The sequence below is a fragment of the Dermacentor variabilis genome, chromosome 6 (genome assembly GCF_050947875.1).
Source record: "Dermacentor variabilis isolate Ectoservices chromosome 6, ASM5094787v1, whole genome shotgun sequence".
NCBI classification, from domain to species: domain Eukaryota; kingdom Metazoa; phylum Arthropoda; class Arachnida; order Ixodida; family Ixodidae; genus Dermacentor; species Dermacentor variabilis.
This window is the reverse complement of record NC_134573.1, coordinates 151,353,762-151,379,772: the sequence shown is the minus strand read 5'-3', so window position 1 is coordinate 151,379,772 and position 26,011 is coordinate 151,353,762. Positions and strand designations below refer to the sequence as shown.

General features: G+C 49.9%; 2 protein-coding genes across 2 annotated transcripts in view; one reads left to right on the top strand and one right to left on the bottom strand.

The window, feature by feature from the left end:
• The window catches only part of LOC142585487 (rho GTPase-activating protein 18-like), a 236,760-nt gene extending 225,742 nt beyond the window's left edge, over positions 1–11,018 (top strand). The window contains exons 11-18 of the mRNA XM_075696279.1: positions 3,150–3,327; positions 3,870–3,952; positions 5,363–5,560; positions 6,305–6,382; positions 6,462–6,521; positions 8,110–8,276; positions 9,901–9,998; positions 10,310–11,018. Of these exons, the coding sequence (XP_075552394.1) occupies positions 3,150–3,327; positions 3,870–3,952; positions 5,363–5,560; positions 6,305–6,382; positions 6,462–6,521; positions 8,110–8,276; positions 9,901–9,998; positions 10,310–10,404 (957 nt within the window). The 3' untranslated portion in view covers positions 10,405–11,018. The remainder of the gene's footprint in view (positions 1–3,149; positions 3,328–3,869; positions 3,953–5,362; positions 5,561–6,304; positions 6,383–6,461; positions 6,522–8,109; positions 8,277–9,900; positions 9,999–10,309) is intronic.
• Positions 11,019–13,290: 2,272 nt separating this feature from the next.
• Positions 13,291–26,011, bottom strand: part of LOC142585483 (SEC14-like protein 3) — a 35,832-nt gene continuing 23,111 nt past the window's right edge. Inside the window, exons 8-12 of the mRNA XM_075696274.1 lie at positions 25,831–25,911; positions 24,607–24,693; positions 15,614–15,720; positions 14,335–14,623; positions 13,291–13,425 (exon numbers count right to left, since the gene is read on the bottom strand). Of these exons, the coding sequence (XP_075552389.1) occupies positions 13,313–13,425; positions 14,335–14,623; positions 15,614–15,720; positions 24,607–24,693; positions 25,831–25,911 (677 nt within the window). The 3' untranslated portion in view covers positions 13,291–13,312. The remainder of the gene's footprint in view (positions 13,426–14,334; positions 14,624–15,613; positions 15,721–24,606; positions 24,694–25,830; positions 25,912–26,011) is intronic.

Genomic DNA, 26,011 nt, shown 5'->3' with positions numbered 1-26,011 from the left:
TATAAAAGCTGAGATGTCTGCCCGAATCAAAGTTCTGACCTGGTACTCAAATTAGCGAAGGGAAATGGGAGTAAAGGGAGCAGTAGAGAAAACCTCTGCTAGTATCTTGTACTGAAGGATGTTACATGTGTGCGTGTGCAGATAGGTGAAACGTTTTCACTGTTATTTGCTTTTATTTCACGCTACTGTCACGTGAAACCGGTCGGTTATTTGCAAATGTTCTCATAAATATTTCAGTTGCGAGTCAGTACCATGCGTCTTTTGCCATAGTTTCTGGTGGTCGCGTCCATGAGCGCTGCCTTTCCAATAACATTAGAAAATGTTCTTGGAAAGAAGGGTTGTCATAAAGGTGTGAACGATATTATTATCACGCAGACATCACGTTGTGTCGAAGGAGTTTCTACTGAAATGGTTGTTGAGATGGTGAACATTTCTAAGCGAGCTTGACGGTAACCTTGTTGAGGAGTATATGCTGCATGAGCGCACTCACAATGCAAAGCATGTACGGTGATTTCAAAAAGTAGCCTTCGGCGCAGGCCTCCACCAGAGTACGAGTGGTCCAACCAGCGCTTGTCTGTTCAGGAAACGTTTTGGCTCTGTGAGCGGGTGGGGCAACGTGCCAGGCCTGCACCCGAGTGTACAAGTGGTCCAACCAGCGCTTGCTTGTTCAGGCGTCGTTTTGGCTCCGTGAGCGGGTGGGGCAACACACCTTCTGAGCGACGACCCCCGTTGCCCACAGCACGCGTTCCCCGACCAGGCAGGCGCGCCGCATCCTCGCTAGGGGCGATGGCGCCGCCGCCGCTTTCACGGTCATCGCTGCCGAGCCAAACTGGATCGGGCGCGCGCGCGTGTGTTTATCTTCTTGCTCGGGGGACTTCCTTCCTTGTGATGAAAGTCGGCGCACGCTGCTCTGCGTCGACGACGTGCGGGATCCGACGCCGCCGTGCTACGGTCAACGTGCGCTCCGCGGCGTTGCCGGCACCTGGCAGCACCGATCGGCTGTATCGAGAGAATGCGGCGGGGGTGCGCGTTCGCGGTGCTGCGACTTGAGGTGGGCGCCCCGTCACGTGGATTTCGTTTACGCCCTCCTTAAGAGGAGCTCCCTTTCCTCTGGACGATGTTGCTGCTCGAGAACGAAGATGGGGTGTTCCGCGCCGCGCTGTTACATTTTACAAGGACACTATGCGTACCAAAGGCGCAGGGCGTTTGGCCTCTCTCGAGCTCGTGATGAAATTCTTCGTGGACCGTGGGCGAAGCGGTTCTGGAACGCTGCAGTGTACCTGAAAAGGAAACCGCAACTCTATAACACTCTCCACTTTCTTCAGATGTTTGATAGAAGATGCTAGCAAGGACGTCTTAGTGAACGTATCAGGTTCAATTCACAACTGCATGCGCCATCAAGCGTGCACAAAATGCAGGCACAGAAACGACGGAGACGAGCGCAGTCTCTGCTCTCGTCTTCGTCATTTGTGTGGTTTTCTTTTGCCCACATTTCATTGCGAAGTTTTTATTTGAATATCACATGCACCAACTGGCCCGATGGAATCTATTATCAGAGCTCTTCAACGTGTTGGGATGATCTGGGCTGTAACAAAAGCGCGTGCGATTACAATATATGTGTATTCTTCAGCAGTCTCTGTAGCTCATAGTGCTGTGGTACGTCTGCACGCGATTTCGAATGCTAGAGGCTCACTCACACTAGGCCGACCCGACACCGATTTCGGTATGCCGACTGTCGGCGACAGCGTTTTCTCTTTTTTCCTTCGTGTCGGCGCCTCTGTCACACTGTACCGACGCCTAACACTCTTTCGACGGTCGGCAGATTGTTCGGCAGACTGAAATCGGTGTCGGGTCGGCCTTATGTGAGTGAGTCTTTACCGTGGTCTAAAAGGCAAGCATTGTGTTGTTCGAGGAAGTTCAATAAATGGGTCCCTGCTGCCTCGCCTATTAGTAGTCTGTATTATTATTACGATGCTTTCGTGAACATTGATATTTGAAGAAAAGAAGCGCCCGCTTTGGTGCCCGTGCGTCATGTTACGACATGGCGAGCGCATTGCATAGCGGGCGCTTTGGTGGAGTTATTCCTGAGATTATAAATCCGTGTAGCCTCCCTTGCGCAAATACCGAACCAAAGTGACGTCTCTGCCGGTGGCCATATGTCGGTGCTGTGATTGGCACAAGTTTCAATGGGCGGGCCGCCTCACCAGAGGTGTTTGTTTACACCATTTAACCGATTGGCGATGGCTCCGCGACATCTGTTCTTAATCTGTCGTTTCGGCGTGGCAGTTGCTCCGTGCGAACCTGTGTTTCATTTCTACACTCGTGCCACCACATGTGCAGCGATCTGAAGTCGCTTGGGTAAAGCCCTCTCGAAAGCTGCGCTGCGGTAATAGTAGCTGCGTGTGGAAGTCTTCATCACGGCAAATCGTCTTTGAGGTTCTTTAGGTTAGAGGAGCACCAAGGCGCAATTCACCGAAGGCGTTCACCAGTGCGCGTGTGCTTTAAGGAAGGTCCAAACATGTGCGAGAGAAAGAGATAAAAAGAGAGAAGGCGATGTAGACAAGGCAGAAAGAAATAAGACAGAGAAGGACAGGAAGGTTAATGAAATAGCGGCAGTTGGATGTCTTGTGGGAATGAACAAGGGTAAGGCGAAAAGTGACATGGACAAAATGGGAGGTGAAGACAGACGGATGAAGAACGTGCACAACAAAGGAGGGGCTGCCTGGATAACCGTCAGAAAAACAGCCTATCTCGTAGTTGAGTGAATAAAACAATGTAGAGCACTGGCAGTCTTTAACGCAACGTATGTCGTAGCCGCTGTCGTATGTTTATCAGTGCTGTCAGTTAGTCGGGGCGCATGACGCATACCTCTCCGCTCAGTAATGTGAACAGATACAACTCAGCTGCTTGACCACTTCGTAAATGTGGTAGGAGTCACAGGTACGACCGTCAACCGGTTCAATAAAGAACGAATGTAACTCAATAAACGCAAAACCGAGCCATATACGGTGCAACGCTCTGTTCACACCGCGATAGGCCTCGCGATAGTCTGGAGTGCAACAGAAACCTTATAGGATGAGAAAGACACCGCATGATTTCGCTGCTTCGATTTCAGTGCTTGCCACAAAGGCGTGAAACCTTCTGTGCAGGCGCTCCGGTCCGAACTGGAGTCGTGCTACAATGGGAGTCGAAGTCCCGAGCAGCTCGGAGCAGTGCTGAGTCGCTTTGGCGTGCACGAAGTCGCCGGCATGCTGAAGCAGCTCCTGCGCAACCTGCCGGAGCCGCTGCTCACCAACAAGTACGCCGAGGCATTCCTGCAGGTCGAAGGTGAGGAAGGGTTGTTTGTTCACGTGGCGCTTTTAGCGATACTTCCATCGCACGCAAACTGCGTGATTTGAGGCGCGGAATAATATATGCGACGGGCACACACACACACACACACACACACACACACACACACACACACACACACACACGCACACGCACACGCACACGCACACGCACACACACACACACACACACACACACACACACACACACACACACACACACACACACACACACACGTATTGAAAACATTGCTAGCCTACAGGTAGTCATATAGTTGTTCAATAGTACCTCGGTTATTAACCCACCCCGAATTTTTTTCTTACGTGACGGAGCGTAAGTGCTTCCCAAGCTGGAGACAATGGTTTGAAATGAGGTCGACTGTGTTTCCACGCCTGAAGATATGAAATGGAGTAGAAATATGCCAGCTTTTGGTATAAGCAGTAAACTAAACAAACTGACTCCTCTGTCTTTTTTTTTTACTAAACAGGCACGCGCATAGTAGCGACATACATAGGGTTTTGTGCGTTTTCCTGTTACAGGCATTCCGACCTTGCTGGAGCAGATCAAAGCCCTCAACCTGCTCGTGTTGCTGCTGCCAGAAGCAAATCGCTCCACGTTACTGGTAAGTACATTCGCCGTCTGTGGCTTGAAACCGCCGTACCTGATTATCTAATGACAATGTGCGAAATACTTTTTCTTTAAAGAAAAACAAAGAAAAAGTGCGGTAAGGTCGTCGTGATTAGCGCTCTTTTAGTGCGCGTGCGTTCTAATAGTCATACTGTTTCCCTCTTACGCAATGCCCTCATGTGCCTGTAAGTTAACCTGAAATAATGTGACTACAGATAACGCTCTGTCTCCGGTTTGAAACGACTCTGCCTTACATTCATTGGGTTGGTTAACCTGAAATAATGTGACTACGCATAACCCTGGCTCCGGTTTGAAACGAATCTGCCCTATATTCATTGGGTTGGGTAAGAGTGCCTTGTAACCGTGGACACGGTTAAAAGAAAGGGTGTGTTCATTTGGCTCCACCAAAATTTGTCGCGAATATACAGATTGCGGGAATGTTGCCTTAGGCGCTGAAATTTAGTATACCGATGTTCGTCGGGAAGCTTCAGTATGCTTCTGAGCAGCGCGAAAATTGCGTCGGGGAATACTGCCTTATATTTAGAGGAGGTCGCGCAAGCGAAGAACATGCAAGTCGTCTTTTGTGGTCAGCCATTTGCTTATAACGATACTACAGGGCAGCTCCCAGTTTTTCGTTTTCATTTGATTAGATAAAAAAAATTGTCTACTGCAGGAAAAACGTTGTCTCGCTAGGGTTGAGGATTGGGCGAGTTGGTATTGCATTCTAGAACTGGTACAGGGCAACATGCAAAGGAAGAAACAAGCATGTTGCATGTTGCGCTGTACCAGTTCTAGAAAACGTTGTCTCGAATTTATCTGAACCCTGGGAAACAGGACATTCGTGAAGAACGAATAGCTGTCTACCCAACCTCCTTTTGGAGAATGGTTACTACTTGGACTGGTGCCTCGGAAACTGTCGTTACGGCGTTAAACTGGTCTTTCCGGGCGGCCAATGTAAGATAAAGGTAACGATAGCTCTTGGAAGGGATTTGGATGACATCGTATGCATCGCTTCATGTCTTTGCAAGCAATTTCAGGCATGCACTGTATTGCAGGCTTTTCCCCCACCGGACTGTTAACTTTCGGTACGCCGCTTCTTGCAAGACAATGCCAATCTCTGGGGGCTGAAACGTCGGGTATGTTGACCTAACATGTAGGGGGGCGCTCGTAGAGGCGCTTCTGAAAGTCGGAACGATTGCGAAGACACGTCTATGCCGCGCAACTTTCCGGCGCGTCCATTTCGAGCCACCTAACGGGCTCCCGAGAACTGCTCTGGATGCAATGCGGCGGCGGGGAGCATGGGTCCCCTCAAAGAGTTCGCTTGACTGTACCCTACGCACAGCGGCGTTCGAATTGAGGCACCCTATTGAATAACCGTTGAGTACCTTGCGGTGTCTGCCCTCAGGCTCTGGTCAACTTCCTGGCGGACGTGACGGAGCGCGACGGCCGGAACCGGATGTCGGTGCAGAACGTGGCCATGATCATCGCGCCCAACCTGTTCGCCCCGAAGCGGCGCAAGGCGACGGAGGAGAACCTGCGGGTGGCCCGCGCTGCCACCAACGTCACGCGCATGCTCATCTGGTACCAGCAGCTACTGTGGATTGTAAGCGTGCGATGGCTTGGTCGCTTTGCGTAACGTTGTCACGGACAGGCGTTCGCAGTACTGCCAGTGCGGCTCTCTGTTTTGAGCAAATAGTCTTGCTTGGAGGCTATCTTTGCATCTCTGCCACTGCAGGGTAGCAAAGAGGATGTTTGTCTTCCGGTTAACCTTCCCGTCTCTCGCGTATCATTTCTCTCTCTCTTTCTCTCTCTCTCTCTCTCTCTTCGGTGCGAGATGTGGTCATGCATTTACGCTTTTGCATTTTTTGCAGACTAGCATACCCTTCACGAGTGAAAAAAAGAAAGAAAAGAAAAAGAAACTGCTAAACTGAAATGTATACCTGCCCTGATTTGTCGGCGACGTCGGAAATCATGTCAACAGCAATTTGCCTTACCAAAGCGGTGCCGCGATTTGACTTCTACGTTTGGGGCCAGTGAGAACGTCTGACTTTGTGGTGTTGCGCTAAATCGTACAAAATGTGCTTTTGCGTGACGGAGATTTCACGCGTAGACGTATAGTGAACAATAATCCCTTATTTGAATTTGTAAACTTCGAAGTAGTGATTCTCGGTATTGCCGACCTCGTTATTTCTTCGACGTTCTGACGGCAGGTGCCGTAAAAGACGCTGAACACATTTGCGCAATGAGCGCCTAGAGTTAGGATTATAACGTTCCCGAAAGGTACACGTTGCGCTGAACAGCATCCAATCGGTGTGCTCACATGTCGCTCTTTCTCTTTCATGTTCAGGTGCCGTCGCAATTCATGGGCCAGATTCGTTTGGAGTACAGGATACACTACGAGAAGAAGCACGCTAAGGAAAACAAGGTGAATGAAGCGCTCACATCGGCATGTTCACGCTGTACGTTTTCTTTTTCCTTCTGAACGCGGGCACTTTTCTTTGCAGAAGAAGAGGCACCAAAGAAAAGATCGTCCATCTTGGTTCGAACCGCGGGAGAATGAAGATGTAAGTGCGAAGTTTCTTTTCTCCAAGCACAAACTCGTTACCGCGAAGCTTTCATTTTCCTGCATCTTCTTTTACTTTTATCTGCGTATTGGAACTGTGCCGTAGGGCTCCTTATCGAACGTATGACGATGGCAGAATATTCGAATATGCGAGCAAGCGTGCTGGCGTCATTTAGTGACTGCTTGGTCCCTTCTGTATCGCCACTGATGTTATTTCTTTTATTACACGTCCGACGTTGAAAACAAACTATTGAAACGGCTTGAAGCATGTAATCTGTGCATTCTTTCCACGAAAAGCTTACCAGCTCACTTTTCTCAAAGACACGCTTTTTTCGGAGGTCTCGTCTCGCAGAGAACACGAACAATTTTTTAGCTTTATACATTGCAGCGGAGCTTTTCTCTGGCGAGTGCGTGACGTGTTTTGTGTCCCCTTCTCGGACTGGAGGCAGCCCACGGGTCACTTTACGTTTGCTGAAACTCAAAGCACGGAGTCGTTCCCGAAAGTTTCCCCCAGAAATAACCGGTACCCTTATTCCTCCCAGCACCGTCGCCATCATCATTTTTTTGTTTCTTTGAGTTAGACATGCACACGTGCTTCTAGGTGCCTGCCCTGTGTGTACATTAGTATAACGGGCAAGACGCAGTTGAGTGCTTGAGTTATACAGAAAGCTTACATGGGTATGTTTATGTTTGTGTGCGCATGGTTAGTGTTGAAAAATAAAAGCAAAGTGTAATCTTATACCTACGTTTGCGATATAGTTCTGCTGGCTACTGCTGTTTTTTCCAGCTTTCACTCTTTGCGTAACGCGTACTGTTGTAGAAGCGTAGCAGTTTCAACACATACGTAAGAGTAAAACAGCTCACCATTGACGAGGGGTTGACGGAGGGGTTCTTGCACTGCTACAGTGAATGCTACTAGCAACGCTTGTTAGGCGCTGAGAGGGCGATTGTATAAATGAGCTGTGCGAGATACGGCACGAATTTTTATATCCAACAAAGAAAGGTTTAGAGACCTAATAAAGCGTGACTCTACGCTCCTCTTTTGCATATGTGTGCACTTGATACGTAGTTGCACATTGAGCTGCATTTTTCTTTCTGTTAAGGTAGTCCTTATCGATAGGCCCTTGTGGTAGTGTGGAAAGGCCGCATACGTTCTGCCGTTGATGGCGTCGGCAGTGCGGTCTCTTAATCGAGCGATGATGTCTGAATATGTTAACGATGTCGTCCGTCGCGTTCATACATTCGCTTACAAGCGTATTATACAGCGCCGAATAGAACGCCTGACATTTCCATCGCTGAAGAATGACGCATGTGGCTCTTACCATGTCTTTTGGGCAATCTTAATTTCTAGGCATTCACGTGTGCCTGTCAGGCGCAGTTGATTGAGTTTCAAGACCTTTAGGGAGCTCTTTTAAAGGTTTCAAACAACATGAAGGAGGAGGAGGAGGAGAAGGAGGAGGAGGAGGAAATAGGGAAGGCAGGGATCTTGACCAGAAACGCGCATGGTTGGCTACCCTACTCTGAGCGATGATGTCTGAATGTGTCTGCACGAGCCGATGATGTGCGAACTTGGTACTCGACCGGCGCAGGCGGCCTTTCGTGTCCGCGTCGACCACGAGGGACCGACGGGCACGACGCACCAGGTGGCGCTGAATGACGCCACCACGGCCGGCAGCGTGGTGGGCGAGGTCTTCCTGGCCATGTACTTCGAGTCGCGCAAGAGGGACATCGCCACCGGAAAAGGATCACCGCATGGGTCAGTTGTCGGCGTCGTAGCGATGAAACGATTTGATGGAGACGCACTAAGGTTAACCAGTTTAGATGGGCTAATATTAAACGAAAAAAAAAAGGGGGAGGGGGGTATCAAAATGCGAAAAATCGCGTAGGAGCCGCCACGACCTGTCTCGTTTAACCTGGCTCATTTCGCTGTTCTTAGGAAGCACAGTGGAGTGTTCAGAGGTGTCCGCATTGAAATTGGCCGTTCCCGGCGTAAGAATTCTCCCGCAGCGTGCGGTTATCTTACCTGTCTAGCGCAGGTAGAGAACACTGTGCACTGAAGCGAGGACGGTCGCCAGCAAAATGCGTGACCATCTCGTTGCCTTATCAAGTCTGTTAAGATTATGGGGTCTTACGGGCCGAAACCATGATCTGACTATGAGGCGTGCCGTAGAGGGGAACTCCGGAAATTTGGACCACCGGGTTTTTTTTTTACCGTGCACCTCACAGGACTGTTTAAGGCCAACTACAAAAAAATTTCGCTTTGGATAAATTGCTTTGGATAAATTTGTTGTTTAGGCTTTGGTGATGCTTCCATTCGTGTTTAACGTAAAACAATTGAATAACGTAAATTGAATAACGCAATTGAAATAACGTAAACGTAAAAACAGTTGAACGGAGCCTCCTATGTATCTACACTGTCTTAAACTAGGTCTGTCCGCTAAGCGCAATAGCAAGGCCTCACTGAATTGTAAATTTAACCAAGGTTTTTCAGGGCACATTCGCCACACTATACTGAATGCGCATTTCCACCTTCGATCATGAGGGTGTAGCAGCGATAGCCGCAGTAGTTGCGAGACTGCCTTTTACAGAAGGAGCCGCAAGGGAACTTTCTTCAGAACGCAGATTTCGTACCAGAATGATATTTTATTCTAACGCTACTGTCGTCCAAGATTATGGACTGCCCTGATTGGCTGTCTTTAGCTGTCGTTGTTAGTGAACTGTCACCAGTGTAGCTTCGTGCGCCGTGTGTGATAGATAGCCTGATATAATTCGGCGGCATTTAAATATTTAAGCCCCCTTGTTGCTCCTGCATGCTTTTCCAGGGAACACTTCTTGAATGCAAGCGAAGATTCTAAACAGGCAAAGAACGCGGCTTGCGCTCTAGTTTTATATAACATACATGGAATGGAATCCTGGAGTCTTACGTGCCAAAACGACGATTTGATTATGGGGCATGCCGTGATAGGGGACTACGTAATAATTTTGACAACCAGGGGCTCTTTAACTTGCCCCCAACGTACGAGACACGGGTGCTTTTGCATTTCGCCCCCATCGAAATGCGGCCGCCGCGGGCGGCATTTGATCCCGCGACCTCGTGCTTAGCAGCGCAACACAGTAGCCGCTAAGCCACCGCAGCGGGTTATGTAACATACATAATTAATTAGCTGGCAATTTTTGAAACGTCGTAATATCCTTTAGTTCAAGCAAGTTATAACCTACGAGGAGCACGCTCTGTGGGAGTCCCAGTATGTAGTGTTTTCTTTATATATGTCGACTGCAAAGTATCATGTAGCTACCCATGTTTTCCAGGACAACTGGCGTGAGGCTTTTTAAATAATTTTTTTTTAAAGCGTCTTACCGGCCGGAAATCTCTTGCCCAGGAGGCCTTCGGAGCAGCATTCCGGCGACAGTCGTTTCGCGAGGGATGTCGACACCTTTCTGCAATACCACTGGCTCTACGAAGTTGGCGGATACATAGGTACGCGATTCACTGCTTTTGTTTTTGCTCTCTTTATTTCCATTATGTCTTGCGCTGGTTGCTTGGCTGAGAAAAGCTTGTCGAAAAGTGGTCGAAAGGACACTCTGTTACTTGCGGGAGCCGAACCAACATCATCCGCATTACGCGTGCGGTGCTTTTACCGAGCTCTAGTTTATACCTCTAGTATACATATCTTATATTCCGTGGTAACCGCATTGTGGTTCATCTTTAGTCGTCGCTGAGGTAGTACGCTCACTCTAGCGTCTAACTCACGCTTCTCTTCTTCTTTCTTTTTTTTTTTTCATTCACAGGTTGGCGCCAACTGGAGCACAACACCAACGTGACCGCCGTACGCGCGGAGAACCCCGTGGCCGAGTGGGTGGTGCGATGCCACCACGTCCGATGACCGCTCGCCCGCCAGTATTTCAGTAGCATTCCAAAGTTCCGGCTTGGGTTCGGTTTTCTCGTTCGCGTCTGGCCGTACGACTCGCCTTCAACTCAACACCACCGGCTTGTCGACCGCCAGCAGGGAGCTCGCACAAAACCCAGCCGCCAAGCTTTTAAGCCTTTCGTACTGCTTCAGCGAGGAAGCGTCGTTCGAAGGACTACGCGATTGTTCGTGCTGCGGTCGACTAGCTCCTAGCGTGTCAGCAGGAAAACTGCTGCGGCGTTGTAGCAGTGCACGCCAGGCAAGCTTATGCATGGTGCAGTCACGAGGTCGTTCTGGCCTGTAAAGTTCAAGTAAAGGTCATGTATTACAGTATTGTGAAGTAGATAGACCGTGGTGGCAGCCAGAAGGGTGAGCGGGCAGCTATGTCCAAACTTGAGGTCAGACAGCGTTTTCGTTCACTTGAAGTGCTGCTAGAGCGAGACAGGGACACTACCTTTAACTTCTCGCATCGTTATATATGCCACACAGTTGTGTATTTTTGATAGGCAGAGTGTTGCATACATGAATCATGCATGTCGTCTTATCGTTGTTTTTAATGTTAATGATGATTAAATGAGATTGATACCTGAGTCAAGCCCAGTGTCTGTAATGATTTCGAGCTTAAGGGGAAAACCACAGCTGCGACGCACGTTTCATGCTGGCATCCTACGTATCAGATGGTTCCGAACAAAGCACGCCAAGCAAATGGAAACTAAATATGTCTGGCTTGCTTTAAGACCGGCATATTGTGCGGGTCGTCGCATGCCCGATCCTTCGACGAAATGACGTTCAGACTGGAAATGGGCGCTGTTTTCTTTTGAATGTTTAGTAGCTGTGAGCGCCTCAGTCAACTGTATTCGCCGTTCGCCGGCCTTGGTACCCCTGGGGATGTTTCTTGAATGTATCAGTAATCAATAGGAGACGAATTGCAATGCTTGGGTGAAACATTGTGAGCTAGCGGCTATATTTCTTACGCTGTCAAAATCCCGGCGTTGATTATGGCTTGGTGTCGTCAGGGATGGAGTTGATGAATGCGCACAGGGTTGGCAACATCCCGTGCTGTCGCTGGAAATGTTAATCACGTGACGGAAATTTCGCTCGTTTCTGATGCGGCACGAAGACGACAGCGGAGTGCGGATTGAAGTGATAATGAATATTCACGAGGGGTACTGATCAAGATTTCGTGGATCGTCCCATCGCGTGAAGCTTAGTAGTTTGCTGCAAGGGAGAAAGAATTGCCACGAGAAACACTTGGCGAAGACCTTACGGCTAGGGAGTAAACGATTATACGGGGAGAACTCGACGGGGCTGCGCCACCCTCTGAGGAAGCCATGACGTTGCTGTCACGTGGTGCACTCCCCTCGAAACGTGTAACTATGCCGCTCGATGGTTATTATATTCGCTTAGAAGCAACACCAGCGAACAGGAATACGGCAGTGCACAAACCTGGATTCGTCCCTTTCGGCGATACTTCTATATAAGAACATTTGTTGACGCCGTGACGTTTTCTTTAGCCTTTTCAAGTCCGCGCATTCGGCGACTGCGTGTCCTGAAAACAACGCTGCCTGGAAGAGCGTCTGCCCATATATCGCATCACATTGCACCTGTTTGGTTAGCAAGACCCTCAAGGAAAGGCCGAGGATAAGTGGTTCGTAAGTGGGTCTCACGCTTTGCACTTCCGCTTCCACGTGACACTGAACTCTTCTACATATGGTTGTATGTTACTGAACAGCGAAAAGGACGCACAGTAGAAGCAATTGCCGGCCCCTACTACCAGGTTGACACCGCCTGTAGTAAACTACATAATCAACCAACCAGTTACACTCCGAAGGCGATGTGTCATTATCATCATCAGCAGCCTATCTTCTATGTCTACTGCAGGACTAAGGCCTTTCCCTATTATCTCCAATTACCCTTGTCTTGCTCGAGCTGATTCCAACTTGCGCCTGCAAATTTTCCTAATTTCATCACCCCACCTAGTTTTCTGCCATCCTCGACAGCGCTTCCCTTCTGTTGGCACCCATTTCGTAACTCTAATGGTCCACCGGTTATCCACCCTATGCATTGCATAGCCTGCCCCGCTTCTATTTTTTTTTTCTCTTAATGTCAACGAGAATATCGGCTGTCCCCGTTTGCTCTCTGATCCACATCGCTGTCTGTAACGTTACGCCTAACATTTCTCGTTTTATCGCTCTTACTGTAGTCCTTAGCTTGTTCTCGAGCTTCGTTAACCTCCAAGTTTCTGTACCACATGTTAGCATCGGCAGAATGTAGATATGTAAGAGGGCGAAATCGACAATAAGGCGCCCTTTCTATTCTGCTACCGAGATCGTCGATGGTCCGCCATCGACGACGGCGAGACAAGATTGAGCAGTGGGCAGGCTGTGAAAATTCTTCCGTTGAATCTGTATGAATGTTCCCCCACAATTATCAGAGATATAACTATGTGCTAAATGCGCGGGGAAAAAAAAAACTTATATCAGCGCCTAAAATGTGGACTGGGTTGTTGTGTTTCACTGGGTGGTTGGCGGACGAGATTTTATTTGCAAGACAAACATAGAGGTCGGCCTGAGCAGGTGTGCAGGCCTGCGCAGGCCTTGAGACCCCGTGTGGGGCATGGCGGAACTAAGCTGGCTTGAGGGCCTAGTGATGCTGAGCGCTCTGCGTTTATGGTGCTCCCCCGCCCCCCCTTCTTTTTTGAAAGGTACGAAGTGGTGAATACGACAGTAACTATACATACTTTATCACATACTTAGCCAGGAAAGGGTCGTAGAAATGAGAAAATACGCCACTTATACCGGCGTCTTAGTCCATAGGATGCATTCATTTTATAGTGGTATTTAACACGTTTTGTACACTTCTTGACTCTTATGACAAAGCTTTATCAGTACTGGACGGTGTCCTTGACGCTGGCAAAGGATTCGTGGTGCACTCTTATCACATAGGAGAGCTGCTTTCCGGTGAACCAGCTAAAACTGTTGTCGAAGAGGAACGTGTCTGAAAACAAAAATGAAGAGAGAGCAAATAAATACAAACTTTACTGCGATGAGTAGGGCTCCTATAAAACAACAAAGGCGATAAAATTAGCATGAAAATTATGGGGTTTTACGTGCCAAAGCCACTATCATTATGAGGCACGCCGTAGTGGGAAACTCCTGATTAATTTAAACCATCAGGGGTTCTTTAACGTGCACCTAAATCTAAGTAAAAGGGTGTTTTCTCATTCCACCCACAGAGAAATACGGCCGCCGTGGCCGGGATTTCATCCCGCGACCTCGTGCTTAGCACTTCGCGCTACAATCCAAGCTCATGTTATCGTGCTTAGCAGCCCAACACCATAGCCACTAAGTAACCACGGCGTGTGAAACCGACAATGTAGAGGCGAGAGAGAGAGAGAGAGAGAGAGAGAGAGAGAGAACAACAAATACCTGTACATGCCCTTCACTCCTCCTTTCACATGTCTGCAATTACGTGATTGTCTTTATACATTTGCACTGAGCGACAGTTCGATTTCCGCCAATTTAGCTGCTAAACATGTCAGGTCACATATATCAAACATATCATATCCAAGTAGCAGGTCACCTATCAAGTGATCTAGATATTTAGAAGAAGTTATTGCTTTTTCCCTAAGTTTCTCGAGAAGATACATCCACATCCTTTGACTGGCTTCGGAAGCGAGAACTTTGAGCCCCATGTTCAAGAAGCAGCATGACGCAAACCGTCTAAGCTTCAGGCGTTGACGCTCAGTCGCTATACTTTGTACGTACACGGACACCTGTATAGCAATTGCTCGCTGACCGTTGTACTTTATACCGTGTGACCTGCCCTGCTCTCGCCTGCATGTGTCTTGTGAAAAGGTTCACGATCACTGTGGTTGAAGGCAACGTGAGGTCACAGCGTGCGTACATGTTCCGGGCTCGTCGCACTGCATCTGCCCGCATTCGGCGTCCCGGTCGCAGGCTATCCTTCGCGGCGCGAGCACCTGGACGCGGCCTTCGCCGCTCGTCCTCCACAGGGCAAAGGCGACGTCTCGTGCTTGAAACCGCCAGTGGAGCTCGGCGCCCGCTGCCTCGACCTGGACCGGCACCTCGATGGAGCGGCCGCGCTCCAGAAAGCAGTTCACAGCTTCGGGGTCGGTGGCCAGTGCGCCACCGCCGCGCCATACGGTAGCCGGAAGCTCGCCACCGGGACCAATCTGTAACGTCGCCGTAAAGCTCTTACGTCACCTAAACGAAGCACTAACGAAGCAACGAAGCGTTAAATGCTGCAGGCAACAGAGACTTCACCGAGGCGCGTAGTATCTGTGCCGTGCTAGCGCAAGTTTGTCGAAGGCATAGATGGGCAAAAGAAACGGCGCTCACTCACAAAAAAATATTTTTAATGGGCTAGCATTAGGAGCGTCAAAGTGGGAAAAAAGCGTATGTGTATGAAGTTAGGCATAGAGGAGATGGGAGAGAGCTTAGAGAGAGTGTTATATATATATATATATCGGTATCGTTGTCTGCTCCCAGTTGCACTGCGCTCCTCGCAGAGGCACGTGCTAAGCGCGGTTTAAATCATGGATCTTGGACCTGAAAGAGTGCGACCTAATGCTAACGCATTTCTCTCATTTACTGCTATATAGACACAGGTCCTATTTATTTATTTATTTGCTTATTTATTTATTTATTTATTTATTTATTTATTTATTTATTTGATTTTCTCAGGGATCGTTAGGACTCACCAAAATTCTACTTAGTCCGACTTAGTTAGGCTAACGTATATGTCTGAGTAGTGACTAGACTCATGAGTGAGTTTACCGACCGATGGTTAACGAAGTGGCGTTTAGAGAGCAAGACCACGTGCGTCAGTGTCGCCACGTTCGAAAGAGACCTGCACGTACTGTCGCTGTTTTACGTAAAGAGCCTGCAGCCCCTTTCTTTTTATTACTTCATTTCTTAATCTTGTACTCTAGTAGCAACAACTTCATCGCACAGACAGCGTTTGGAAGAAGTATATGCGGTTCACTCGCAGCTAATGCAGGACTTTGCGCGCCTCAGCAGATTACGGCTTACTACACAGTGCAAGACCGCACGACTGCTATTCAACTCCATAGTTTGAACCGCCTCTTATGTGGTGACGTGACATGTCTCGTTCTTATCTCGCACTTCCACTCGTCTCAAACGAGGCCGCATATTGTACGTACCACGTGCGTACAGCGGGCACCGCCTACGGGATCCACAATCGTGCCTCCCCAGTGCGCCGGCAGCTGACTGGGGTCGACGTATTTCAGCAGAACATCTTTCCAGCCATCTGCACAAGTGAACACAAAAATATAGTTCAGACTTCTGCATGACATCTTTAGCACCTCCGCAAAACTTAACGCCTCGGTTTCTTCGCGCTTCTACTCACGCTAAATTTTGCGTGTTGCTCAACGAAAGCGTACCTAACAGCCAGAAAAGACCAAACAACTAAAGACGACAAGGGTGGCGATATGGGCTTGTTGGACGGTCGTCATTGAAAGGTATCTGCATAGCGCAACAAAACAAGGACAAAAGAAGAAACTAAGACGAAGCCAAGCGCTTGTCTTCGTTTCTTCTTTTGTCCTTGTTTTGTTGCGCTATGCAGATACCTTTCAACTACGAACGGCTGTGGCCACGCCGCCTTGAAGCTTCCGAACTATGACGTAATAGCTCGGTGTGACGTCATGGATCTTGTGGGCGTCTGCACGGGCCTATAGGTAATTAGTTACCAGCAAGGATGGACTTCACCGTATACCACTAAAGCGAAATAACCGCAGCTATTCCGGTGATCACGGTAACTGTATACAAAATTGGTACAAACAAGGTTTTTACTGTATCTGAGCATACACGCTACAGGCCGTTGTATGTGCAGCGTATCGGGAAGATGTCGGTGGACTGCGCCAAAAATAATGCACGTGTGCAATTCGAGCAGCAGACGTGACGCGTTGCAGGCGGGAAGAAAAGTTCTAAACGACAGGACGCACTTCACGCTGCTTATTTTGTCCTCCTGCTTTGGTCGTAAAGGATCGCCCGTAATCCCAAATTGCCACTCGTTTACGTCCAACACCTTTGGCGAGGTCGGACGCTGCCAGGAAACTTCGCCTACACACACGCAAAAAGTCACAAGGTCTCTGGAGTTCAAGTGCCTTCAATTGCCGATTACATAAACCGGACCCCACGTTACGGCTACAACTGCCACCTAGCCTTTCCCGCGGCGAAACAACCTTGCTGTGCCGCTTGTGGGTGGGAGTGGCGTTCACGAACGCATACTCCTATCATTTGGGAATGACCGAGAGCCCGATGTGCGACTCCTGTGAGTGAGAGGAAACCATCGAGCACCTATTGTGTACTTACCCTCCCTACGATATCCAACGTCTCTCTCTGCGGGCAACTTTACACCGACTGGACTAGAGACCGTTCACCGAGTCAAAGATACTTGGACCGTGGCCACACTCGTCACTGGGAGGAAAAGCGATTCGTGCACTAGTGCAATATGTGAAGTTCACCGGCTTAAGAGACCGTTTATAGTGTCCCTCCCACACGCACTCAGTGCGTGCTCTCTCCCTTTCTACCCCTTCCTATTCCCCCTTTCCCCACCCCCAGTGTAGGGTAGCAAACCGGGTGCTCTTCTGGTTGACATCACTGCCTTTCCTGTCCTTGCTTTCTCTCTCTCTCTATAGCGTTTATACCATAAGCAACGGTATCGCGAGTACACACGCTCCGTTCGACGTCAGAAAAGCGAGTCCGTTCAGTGGGACAAACAAGAATTGGTTCCAGACCGTTGAACCAACAACGCTGTCGTCCCCGCGATGCTTCGTAAGTCGGTCGTGAACGCGCAAGGTCGGAAGCAATGTCGAAATTTGGCTGCGAACGACAGTTACGCTCCGCTGAAGAGCAATGACATGTTACTCCTGCCTTTATCTGCATAAAAACGCTTTCCTGACATGTTTCTTCGGACAAGTAGTGGCAGCTCGCGATTCATGGAGGGTGTCGAAACGGAAGCCTTAAATATCTCGAATAAAAAGAAAAATAACCCTTGCGTGTAACCTGTGCAAGTATGTTAATAAAGTTGGATCTTGTGGCCAGACGAACGCACATTGCTGATAGGAACATTAGAGACGTTAGAATCACTAAGCTGTAAATATAAGAAATTTAACAGACTGTCACGTCGAGACGCACAGCCAAACTGTCCCGCTACACAAGAACGACCATCACCACACGGCGACCCAAGGGGATCTCACTCTCAACAGCTGACGTGGCACAATGCAGCTTAGCCTCGGTGATCTGGTGACAAAATCAGCATAAATCAAATGTAGCTGTTGTTTGGATCGCACCGCTGGTACGATCTGTTGGGAACTCGGCGCTGACGCCCGTGGTTGTACCTGGGTCGCAAGCCCCAAGGGTAGCGTTGGCCTGGCGGCCTGGGGTACAACTGGAAGCATCCGAAGGTCCCGGCAAAGCATGAGTCGACTGGTAACAACAAAACAACTTGTTTATTTTAACATCGCAAAGAGTTGGCGGTCAGGTTGACCGAAGTAGAGAGACGGGAGAGCACTTTACTCAACAGAAGAAATCGGAGCCCTCCTTTTGGCGTCCGGGGCAGCTGTTTTTATACTCTCGCAGTTGAGGGCAAGAAGGAACCCCTCAAAAGACGAGCACGTGAATGTACAATGGGCTAATGGTGACGCACACTGTCGTAGCGCTGCCGTAGCACCATGTCGAGCACGATCTCGTAGCACCCTGTTGTAGCGATGCCGTAGCACCATGTCGAGCACGATCTCGTAGCACCCTGTTGTAGCGATGCCGTAGCACCATGTCGAGCACGATCTCGTAGCACCCTGTTGTAGCGCTGCCGGTCGGGCACAATGACTGTAATGAGAGGATGATCCCTGCTTTCGCAGCGCCTGGTTCTGGCACAATGACTGGAATGCGAGGGTGATCCTTTGCGGTCGCATCGCCGCAGTCGCGCCTGGAAACACCTGCCGATGAGCGTTGCGGCGACGACGATCGGGCCAAAATGTCTGCCGCCCCGCCGCAGTCGCGCCGGCAAAACCACGTGTCGCAGGCGAAACGCAACAGACCGCCCCGCCGGGGGAAGGAGATCCCGATGGACAGGGGACTGCATCCGCTGTCCGGAGGGATGTCGCTCGATGATGCTCATAACCGAAGTCGGGCGTCCCTCGACGTTTCTTGAGCGCAGCGCACAGAGAAGGCCTCGTTCTCTAGTTCAGGTTCGCACGGGACACTGCAAAGTGACTTCGGGAGAGTTCACATTTTTGTTCTCGTTCCCGGCAAGCGTTAGAACTACGCTGAAACTCAACCGCTCAGTCAGCAAGCACGGCACAACCCTCACTAAGCCCTGCCAGGCTCTTCCCCCTTTTTATACCACTGCCTAGTTCCTTACAGTAGTCTAGCATCACTCAGAACGCGTCCACAAATTGAAAAATTGCACTAGAAAGCATATCATCACTTTGAAACACTAAACAAAAGCAATATGTTAAAAAAAATCCTGCCTCAGGAAGAAAAACATCAGTAACAAACAATTTTGAGGCTGATTCCTACGTTAGGGGCTTCGACTTAAGCCATCGGCGTTACCGTTGAGACTCCCCTTTTTGTAACGCACCTCAAAGGAATATTGTTGTAAAGCGAGGCTCCAGCGCAGGAGGCGGCCATTTTTGGGAGAGATGGTCTGCAGCCATTGGAGAGGGCAGTGATCCGTCTCAATGATAAACCTCGAGCCGGCTAGATAGCATGACAATTTCTGAACGGCCCACCCGAGACACGCACACTCTTTCTCGGTGGCGCTATACGCCTGCTCACGACTGGTCAGCTTACGACTAGCATAGAGGACGGGGTGTTCTACTTCTCCATGTTCCCGTTGGCACAGTACAACGCCCATGCCTCGCTCACTAGCATCGCACTGAACAATGAACCCTTTTGTATAGTCTGGCGATCGTAGCACAGGCTGGCTTGTTAGGGCACTCTTTAGGGCGCTAAAAGCTCTTTCCTTTGTCTCGTCCCAGACGACTGTTTGAGGCTCTGTCTTTCTTAGAGCATCCGTCAGGGGAGCCGCGATATCAGAGTACCTAGGGATGTACCTCTGATAGTAGCCGGCGACACCCAAGAACGACCGAATATCGGTCTTGGTGCGCGGTTGCGGAAAGTCTCGCACAGCGGCCACTTTTATTTCAGAGGGGCGGCGACGACCCTGACCAATCACGTGACCGAGGTAGACAACCTCGGCCTGTGCTAACTGGCACTTAGGAGCCTTTACTGTCAAGCCTGCTTCGCGCAGGCGGGTTAGCACTGCCCGCAAGTGTGTCATATGCTCAGACCAGGATGCGGAGAATATCGCTACGTCGTCTAGATACGGTAAAGCGAATTCTTGCTGTCCCCGCAACACTTTATCCATGAGACTTGAAAAACAGTATGGCGCGTTCTTCAAACCAAAACTCAACACTTTAGGACGGAATGTTCCCATTGGTGAAATGAACGCCGCATACCTACTAGCCTCTTCTGTAAGTGGAACCTGCCAATAACCCCTGACAAGATCTAGGGTGGAAATAAACTGAGCGCTACTAACTTTCTCAAGGCGCTCCTCGATGTTAGGGATCGGATAAATTTGATCCTTAGTGATGGAATTAAGCCTGCGGTAGTCGACGCAAGGACGAGGTTCCTTGCCCGGTACCTCAACTAAAATCAAAGGGGAGGTATAATCACTCTCACCTGCCTCAATAACACCGAGCTGTAGCATTTTCTTTACCTCAGCCTCCATAATATCGCTCTGGCGGGGTGACACCCGATACGCCTTGGATCGTACTGGCTCTGGGGAGGTAAGTTCTATATCATGAGTAAGTACCGAAGTCCTACCAGGCCTCTCAGAGAACAGACCTTGAAACTCTTGTAATAGCTGGTGTAGTTCGGTTTTCTGCTCAGGCGACAGCGGTGCTTTACTGATAAGGTCACTAATGACTTGACCGGTGTCTTCCCTGTTCGTCACTGAGCCTAGTCCCGGAAGCTCGACCGGAAGCTCTTCAGGAACGTTTACCATCATGCACACCACTGCTTCCCTTTGTCTATAAGGTTTGAGCAGATTACAGTGGTAAACTTGCTGTGCTTTCCGCTTTCCTGGCAGACTTACCACGTAGTTAACGTCCGACAGTTTCTGAACAATTCGTGCTGGGCCCTCCCACTGCACGTCTAGTTTGTTGTTTAGCGATGTGCGCAATATCATGACCTCATCGCCAACCTCAAAACGACGGGCCCTGGCTGTCCGATCATAATAAACCTTGGCCCTCTGCTGGGCCTTTGTCATTGCTTCACCTGACAACTCCTGTGCCCTTCTTAAGCGTTCGAGGAGCTTAAGCACGTACTCCACCACGACTGGGTCGTCGCCCCTACCTTCCCACGATTCTCGAAGCATGCGAAGCGGAGATCGAAGCGAGCGACCGTACACCAGTTCAGCTGGCGAAAACCCCGTAGCCGCATGCGGCGCGGTCCTTAAAGCAAACATCACCCCAGGCAGACACAGCTCCCAGTCAGTTCGATGTTCAAAACACAACGCTCTCAACACGCGCTTCATGACGGAGTGGAGCTTCTCAACGGAATTCGACTGTGGGTGGTACACTGAGCTGTGTAACAGCTTTACCCCACACCTTTCGAGAAAAGTTGTCGTCAAAGCGCTAGTAAACACTGTGCCCGGATCTGATTGGATTTCCGCAGGAAAACCAACTCGCGCAAATATGGACAGTAGTGCATTAACTATCTCAACTGAGCTGAGTTCTTTAAGCGGCACTGCTTCAGGGAACTTTGTCGCTGGGCAGATCACAGTCAAAATGTGTCTGTACCCCGTGGCTGTTACCGGCAGAGGTCCCACAGTATAAATAACGAGCCGTCTAAAAGGCTCCGTAATGATAGGTACCAATTTCAACGGCGCCCTCGATTTGTCCCCTGGTTTGCCCACCCGCTGACAAGTGTCACATGTCCTCACGAAATGGTCTGCGTCCCGAAAACACCCTGGCCAATAGTACTCTTGCAAGAGACGGTCCTTAGTTTTCTTAACTCCTAGGTGTCCGGACCACGAACCCCCATGCGACAAGCGCAACAGATCCTGACGATAGCATTGAGGAACGATCAGCTGATCGAACTCCACTCCTCTGCGGTCTAGATACTTCCGGTACAGGACTCCACCTCTTTCCACAAAACGCGCAGTTTTCCTGGCGATACCTTCTTTGACATTGCAGCGCACGTTTTCCAGGCTGCCATCCTTTTTTTGCTCGGCTATCAAAGCCGACCGGCTGACTTTTAGCAACCTATCAAGTCCGTCTGACGTAGGCGCGATGAGCAAATCAGTAGATAGCTCTTCTAACTTTCCCGAATCGGGATTTTCCTCTCCAGTATCTGGCGCCTTCAACGCTACAGACTCAATTTTATTCTGTTCGGGCGTGCTCTGAATATCAGCTTGCTGCGCCTCTGACCCTTTTTCGTTGTTTGATAACGTCGGCCCCGCAACTACCGCCTTTGCAGCGAGCTCCCGAACCTTCGATCTGGTTAAGGCCAGAACACTAGCTTCACCAAACAAAAGCCCCTTCTCGCGCAGGAGGTGATCGGACCTGTTTGAAAATAGGTACGGGTACTGGGGTGGCAGCATAGATGACACTGCCGCCTCCGTCTCAAGCGCTCCGAAAGGTCCTTCAATAAGCACTTTTGCTACCGGCAGACACACGCTATGAGCTTCCACGGCTTGCTTGATCCATGCGCACTCGCCCGTGAACATATCGGGTTCTACGTAGGACGGGTGAACTACATCCATCGTAGCTGCGGAATCGCGAAGCACTCGGCACTCTTTCCCGTTCACGAGGAGGTCTCGCATGTAAGGCTCGAGAAGCTTCATGTTCTCGTCAGTGCTGCCTAATGAAAAAAACACAACTTTTGGTGTTGTTTCCGGACACTGCGCCGAAAAGTGACCCGGCTTCTGGCACGTATAACACAAGCGCGCTCGCCTCATCTCGAACCGCTTTCTGCGTTTGGCTGCCGCCGTCTCTTTACGTTTGGTCGGACTGCTTTCGCTCGCATCCGCACTACGCGTGTTCCCCTTTAATCTCATGGTTGTGAACTTCGGCCTCTCAAACTTCGAGCCAAATTCACCCTTTTGACCGTCCTTAGCTCCGCGAGCCCGACGCGTCACAAACTCCTCGGCTAGCTCAGCGGCTTTAGCCACCGTACAAACGTCTGGCCTATCCAAGACCCAGTATCGCACGTTCTCCGGTAACCGACTATAAAACTGTTCTAGCCCGAAACACTGCAGAACTTTATCGTGGTCACCAAACGCTTTCTCTTCTTTGAGCCACTCCTGCATGTTCGACATAAGCCTATACGCAAACTCTGTATATGACTCACTTTTGCCTTTCTCATTTTCCCGAAACTTCCGACGGAACGCCTCCGCAGACAGCCGGTACTTTTTTAGAAGACTCGATTTCACTGTGTCGAAGTCCTCTGCCTCCTCTCTATCCAAGCGAGCGACTACGTCGGCCGCCTCGCCGGGTAACAAAGTGAGCAAGCGCTGTGGCCACGTTTCCCGAGAGAACCCCTGCTTCTCGCACGTTCGCTCAAAGTTAACCAGGAACAAACCAATGTCCTCTCCAAGCTTAAACGGCCGCATCAGGTCAGTCATTTTGAACAATACGCGTTCTCCTGCACCGTGTCCCTGACTTCCATTACTAGCGCGTTCCATCTCTACCTCAAGACGCTTTATTTCCAAAGCGTGTTGACGGTCACGCTCTTGTTTTTCTTTCTGTTCTTTAAGTTCGCGCTCTTCTTTTTCTTTTTGCTCTTTAAGTTCGCGCTCCTGTCTTTTTGCAGTCTCCCTCTCTTCAATGGTCTCAAGGCATTCCGACAGCTCGTCATCCTCAGCCTCTAACTCAAGAATAGCCTTTAGCAGTTCAGGTTTTCTTAGTTTGTCTGAGACATCCAGACCCAACTCTCTTGCAAGCTCCAACAATTTCGGTTTGCGCAACGACTTCAAATCCATGGCTGCTCTGAATGCTGCTTTCTCTACTGCTTACTATTGTCTTGCCGCAAACTAACCCGGCAGCAACGACAACCACAATTACCAGCTCTGTTTCTGACACTAACAAAAGCCTGGCAAAGCTCAGAAGAAGAAAGTCCCGCACTCACCAAACCTCGCAGTCAAGAGTTCCGCGCAGTCGTTCCGCTGCAGGCAACCAGTCGTCACACAGGGCTCGTTGCACTGCTCCCGGATCGTCGTTGAGCTGCTCAGCATACAATCAACTGCATCTCTTCGCTGCTGGCCTCCGTTGTCGCGATCCCACCGCTGCCACCAGATGTTTGGATCGCACCGCTGGTACGATCTGTTGGGAACTCGGCGCTGACGCCCGTGGTTGTACCTGGGTCGCAAGCCCCAAGGGTAGCGTTGGCCTGGCGGCCTGGGGTACAACTGGAAGCATCCGAAGGTCCCGGCAAAGCATGAGTCGACTGGTAACAACAAAACAACTTGTTTATTTTAACATCGCAAAGAGTTGGCGGTCAGGTTGACCGAAGTAGAGAGACGGGAGAGCACTTTACTCAACAGAAGAAATCGGAGCCCTCCTTTTGGCGTCCGGGGCAGCTGTTTTTATACTCTCGCAGTTGAGGGCAAGAAGGAACCCCTCAAAAGACGAGCACGTGAATGTACAATGGGCTAATGGTGACGCACACTGTCGTAGCGCTGCCGTAGCACCATGTCGAGCACGATCTCGTAGCACCCTGTTGTAGCGATGCCGTAGCACCATGTCGAGCACGATCTCGTAGCACCCTGTTGTAGCGATGCCGTAGCACCATGTCGAGCACGATCTCGTAGCACCCTGTTGTAGCGCTGCCGGTCGGGCACAATGACTGTAATGAGAGGATGATCCCTGCTTTCGCAGCGCCTGGTTCTGGCACAATGACTGGAATGCGAGGGTGATCCTTTGCGGTCGCATCGCCGCAGTCGCGCCTGGAAACACCTGCCGATGAGCGTTGCGGCGACGACGATCGGGCCAAAATGTCTGCCGCCCCGCCGCAGTCGCGCCGGCAAAACCACGTGTCGCAGGCGAAACGCAACACTGTTCACGCTCGATGCGTATACTTATCCGATAGACAATATACCTCTTCACCAGGATGAGACGAGTGCACTTACCACGCGTGAACATGCATAGCTTGTTGGCAGTTCTTGCGGTGATGAATGGCCGAACGATCTTCCAGAATACGGGAAAGAAGCCTGGAGCTGGAACAGAAAGGAACGCCGCAGTATAGCTCAGCGAACGGGTAACGCCAAGAAATTTGTCCACTTTCAATCTTACGTCTACGAACGAAACAAGCAGGTAACGCAGCTGAGTGCTACGTTCGCAGCTCCTCTTTACTGCACGTCTACGTTGTCGTAACAAGAAGAAGGGTACACAGGAAGTTGGAGACTTTGAGTGGTCAACAGTGGTCGAACAAGAGAAACCTCAGCCTGGAGCCAACGCTTCCACAACAGAGAGAGAGAGAGAGAGAGAGAGAGAGAGAGAGAGAGAAATGACTTTATTCATGGTCAGATAAAGACCTTTAAGGTCTTTCCTCAAAGACCTTAAATAATAAAAGCCCTAAAATAGATAAAAGATAATTACCTTAAAGGATAATCGGACCAGATCTATCTGTTCGCCGTCAGCCACTGAGGCTATCCATTCCAGTCAGTAAGTAGCAGGTAGGGGATTGGACCAGTGGGATAATCTGATGGCTGCCTGGGAGGGTGAGCAGCATATATCCCAGCTTCGCGTAGAGGCAGGGGCAATTAGGGCAGGGTGGGTCCGCCCCGGAAAACGTATAGGAAGAGTCGGGCTAGGGTTATGAATGTATTAAGCTGTTCGGTTCGCGGCGAATGTGTTTGCGATGTAGTTAGCTGGGATTGTGGGAAATGTAATGCCTGAATTGCAGGCAGGCTTTCAACAAGAGGCCTTGTCATCGTCAGGTTCGTTGAGGCCCTGAACAAAACATGATACCTCGTCCAAACGCTAGCTCCAGACAGGGGCTCTCGCGCAGCACTGTGACTTGTCCTTTACGCTAGCGTGGCCAATCCCCACACTCACTATCATTGCTTTGCCTAAGGCTCATATTACCTTTTTCTTTGCTGTTATGCTGTGTACACTGAAGTTTGCGTATTAAGCATGTTATTCTGATTAAAAGATAAATATACCGCATGTGGAGAGCCTGAAGATGAAGACATGCAGCTTTCGAGGCATGTTCGTCTCAACAAACACATCAGATTCAGCAGAAACGCACCGAATGACTGTCAGCAAAAATGAGTACTGCATGAATGTATGCTGCACTTTTACGCACACGCGAAGAAGAGAACAGAGTTGCAGCGCTCATATGGTGAACTTACTGTTTATAAGCAGACCAATCTTGAGGGTTTCAGGATAGTTGTTTTCGTAAAGCGCCGCCAACGAGCGCACGAGTTCCAGGACTGCGAAGGAGGAGGCAAGAAATCGAAAGAAAACAGGTGGGAATCAAAAACGACCAACGAGTGGGCTAGTAGGTGCACAGAAATTAACGGCTTTGCTTTC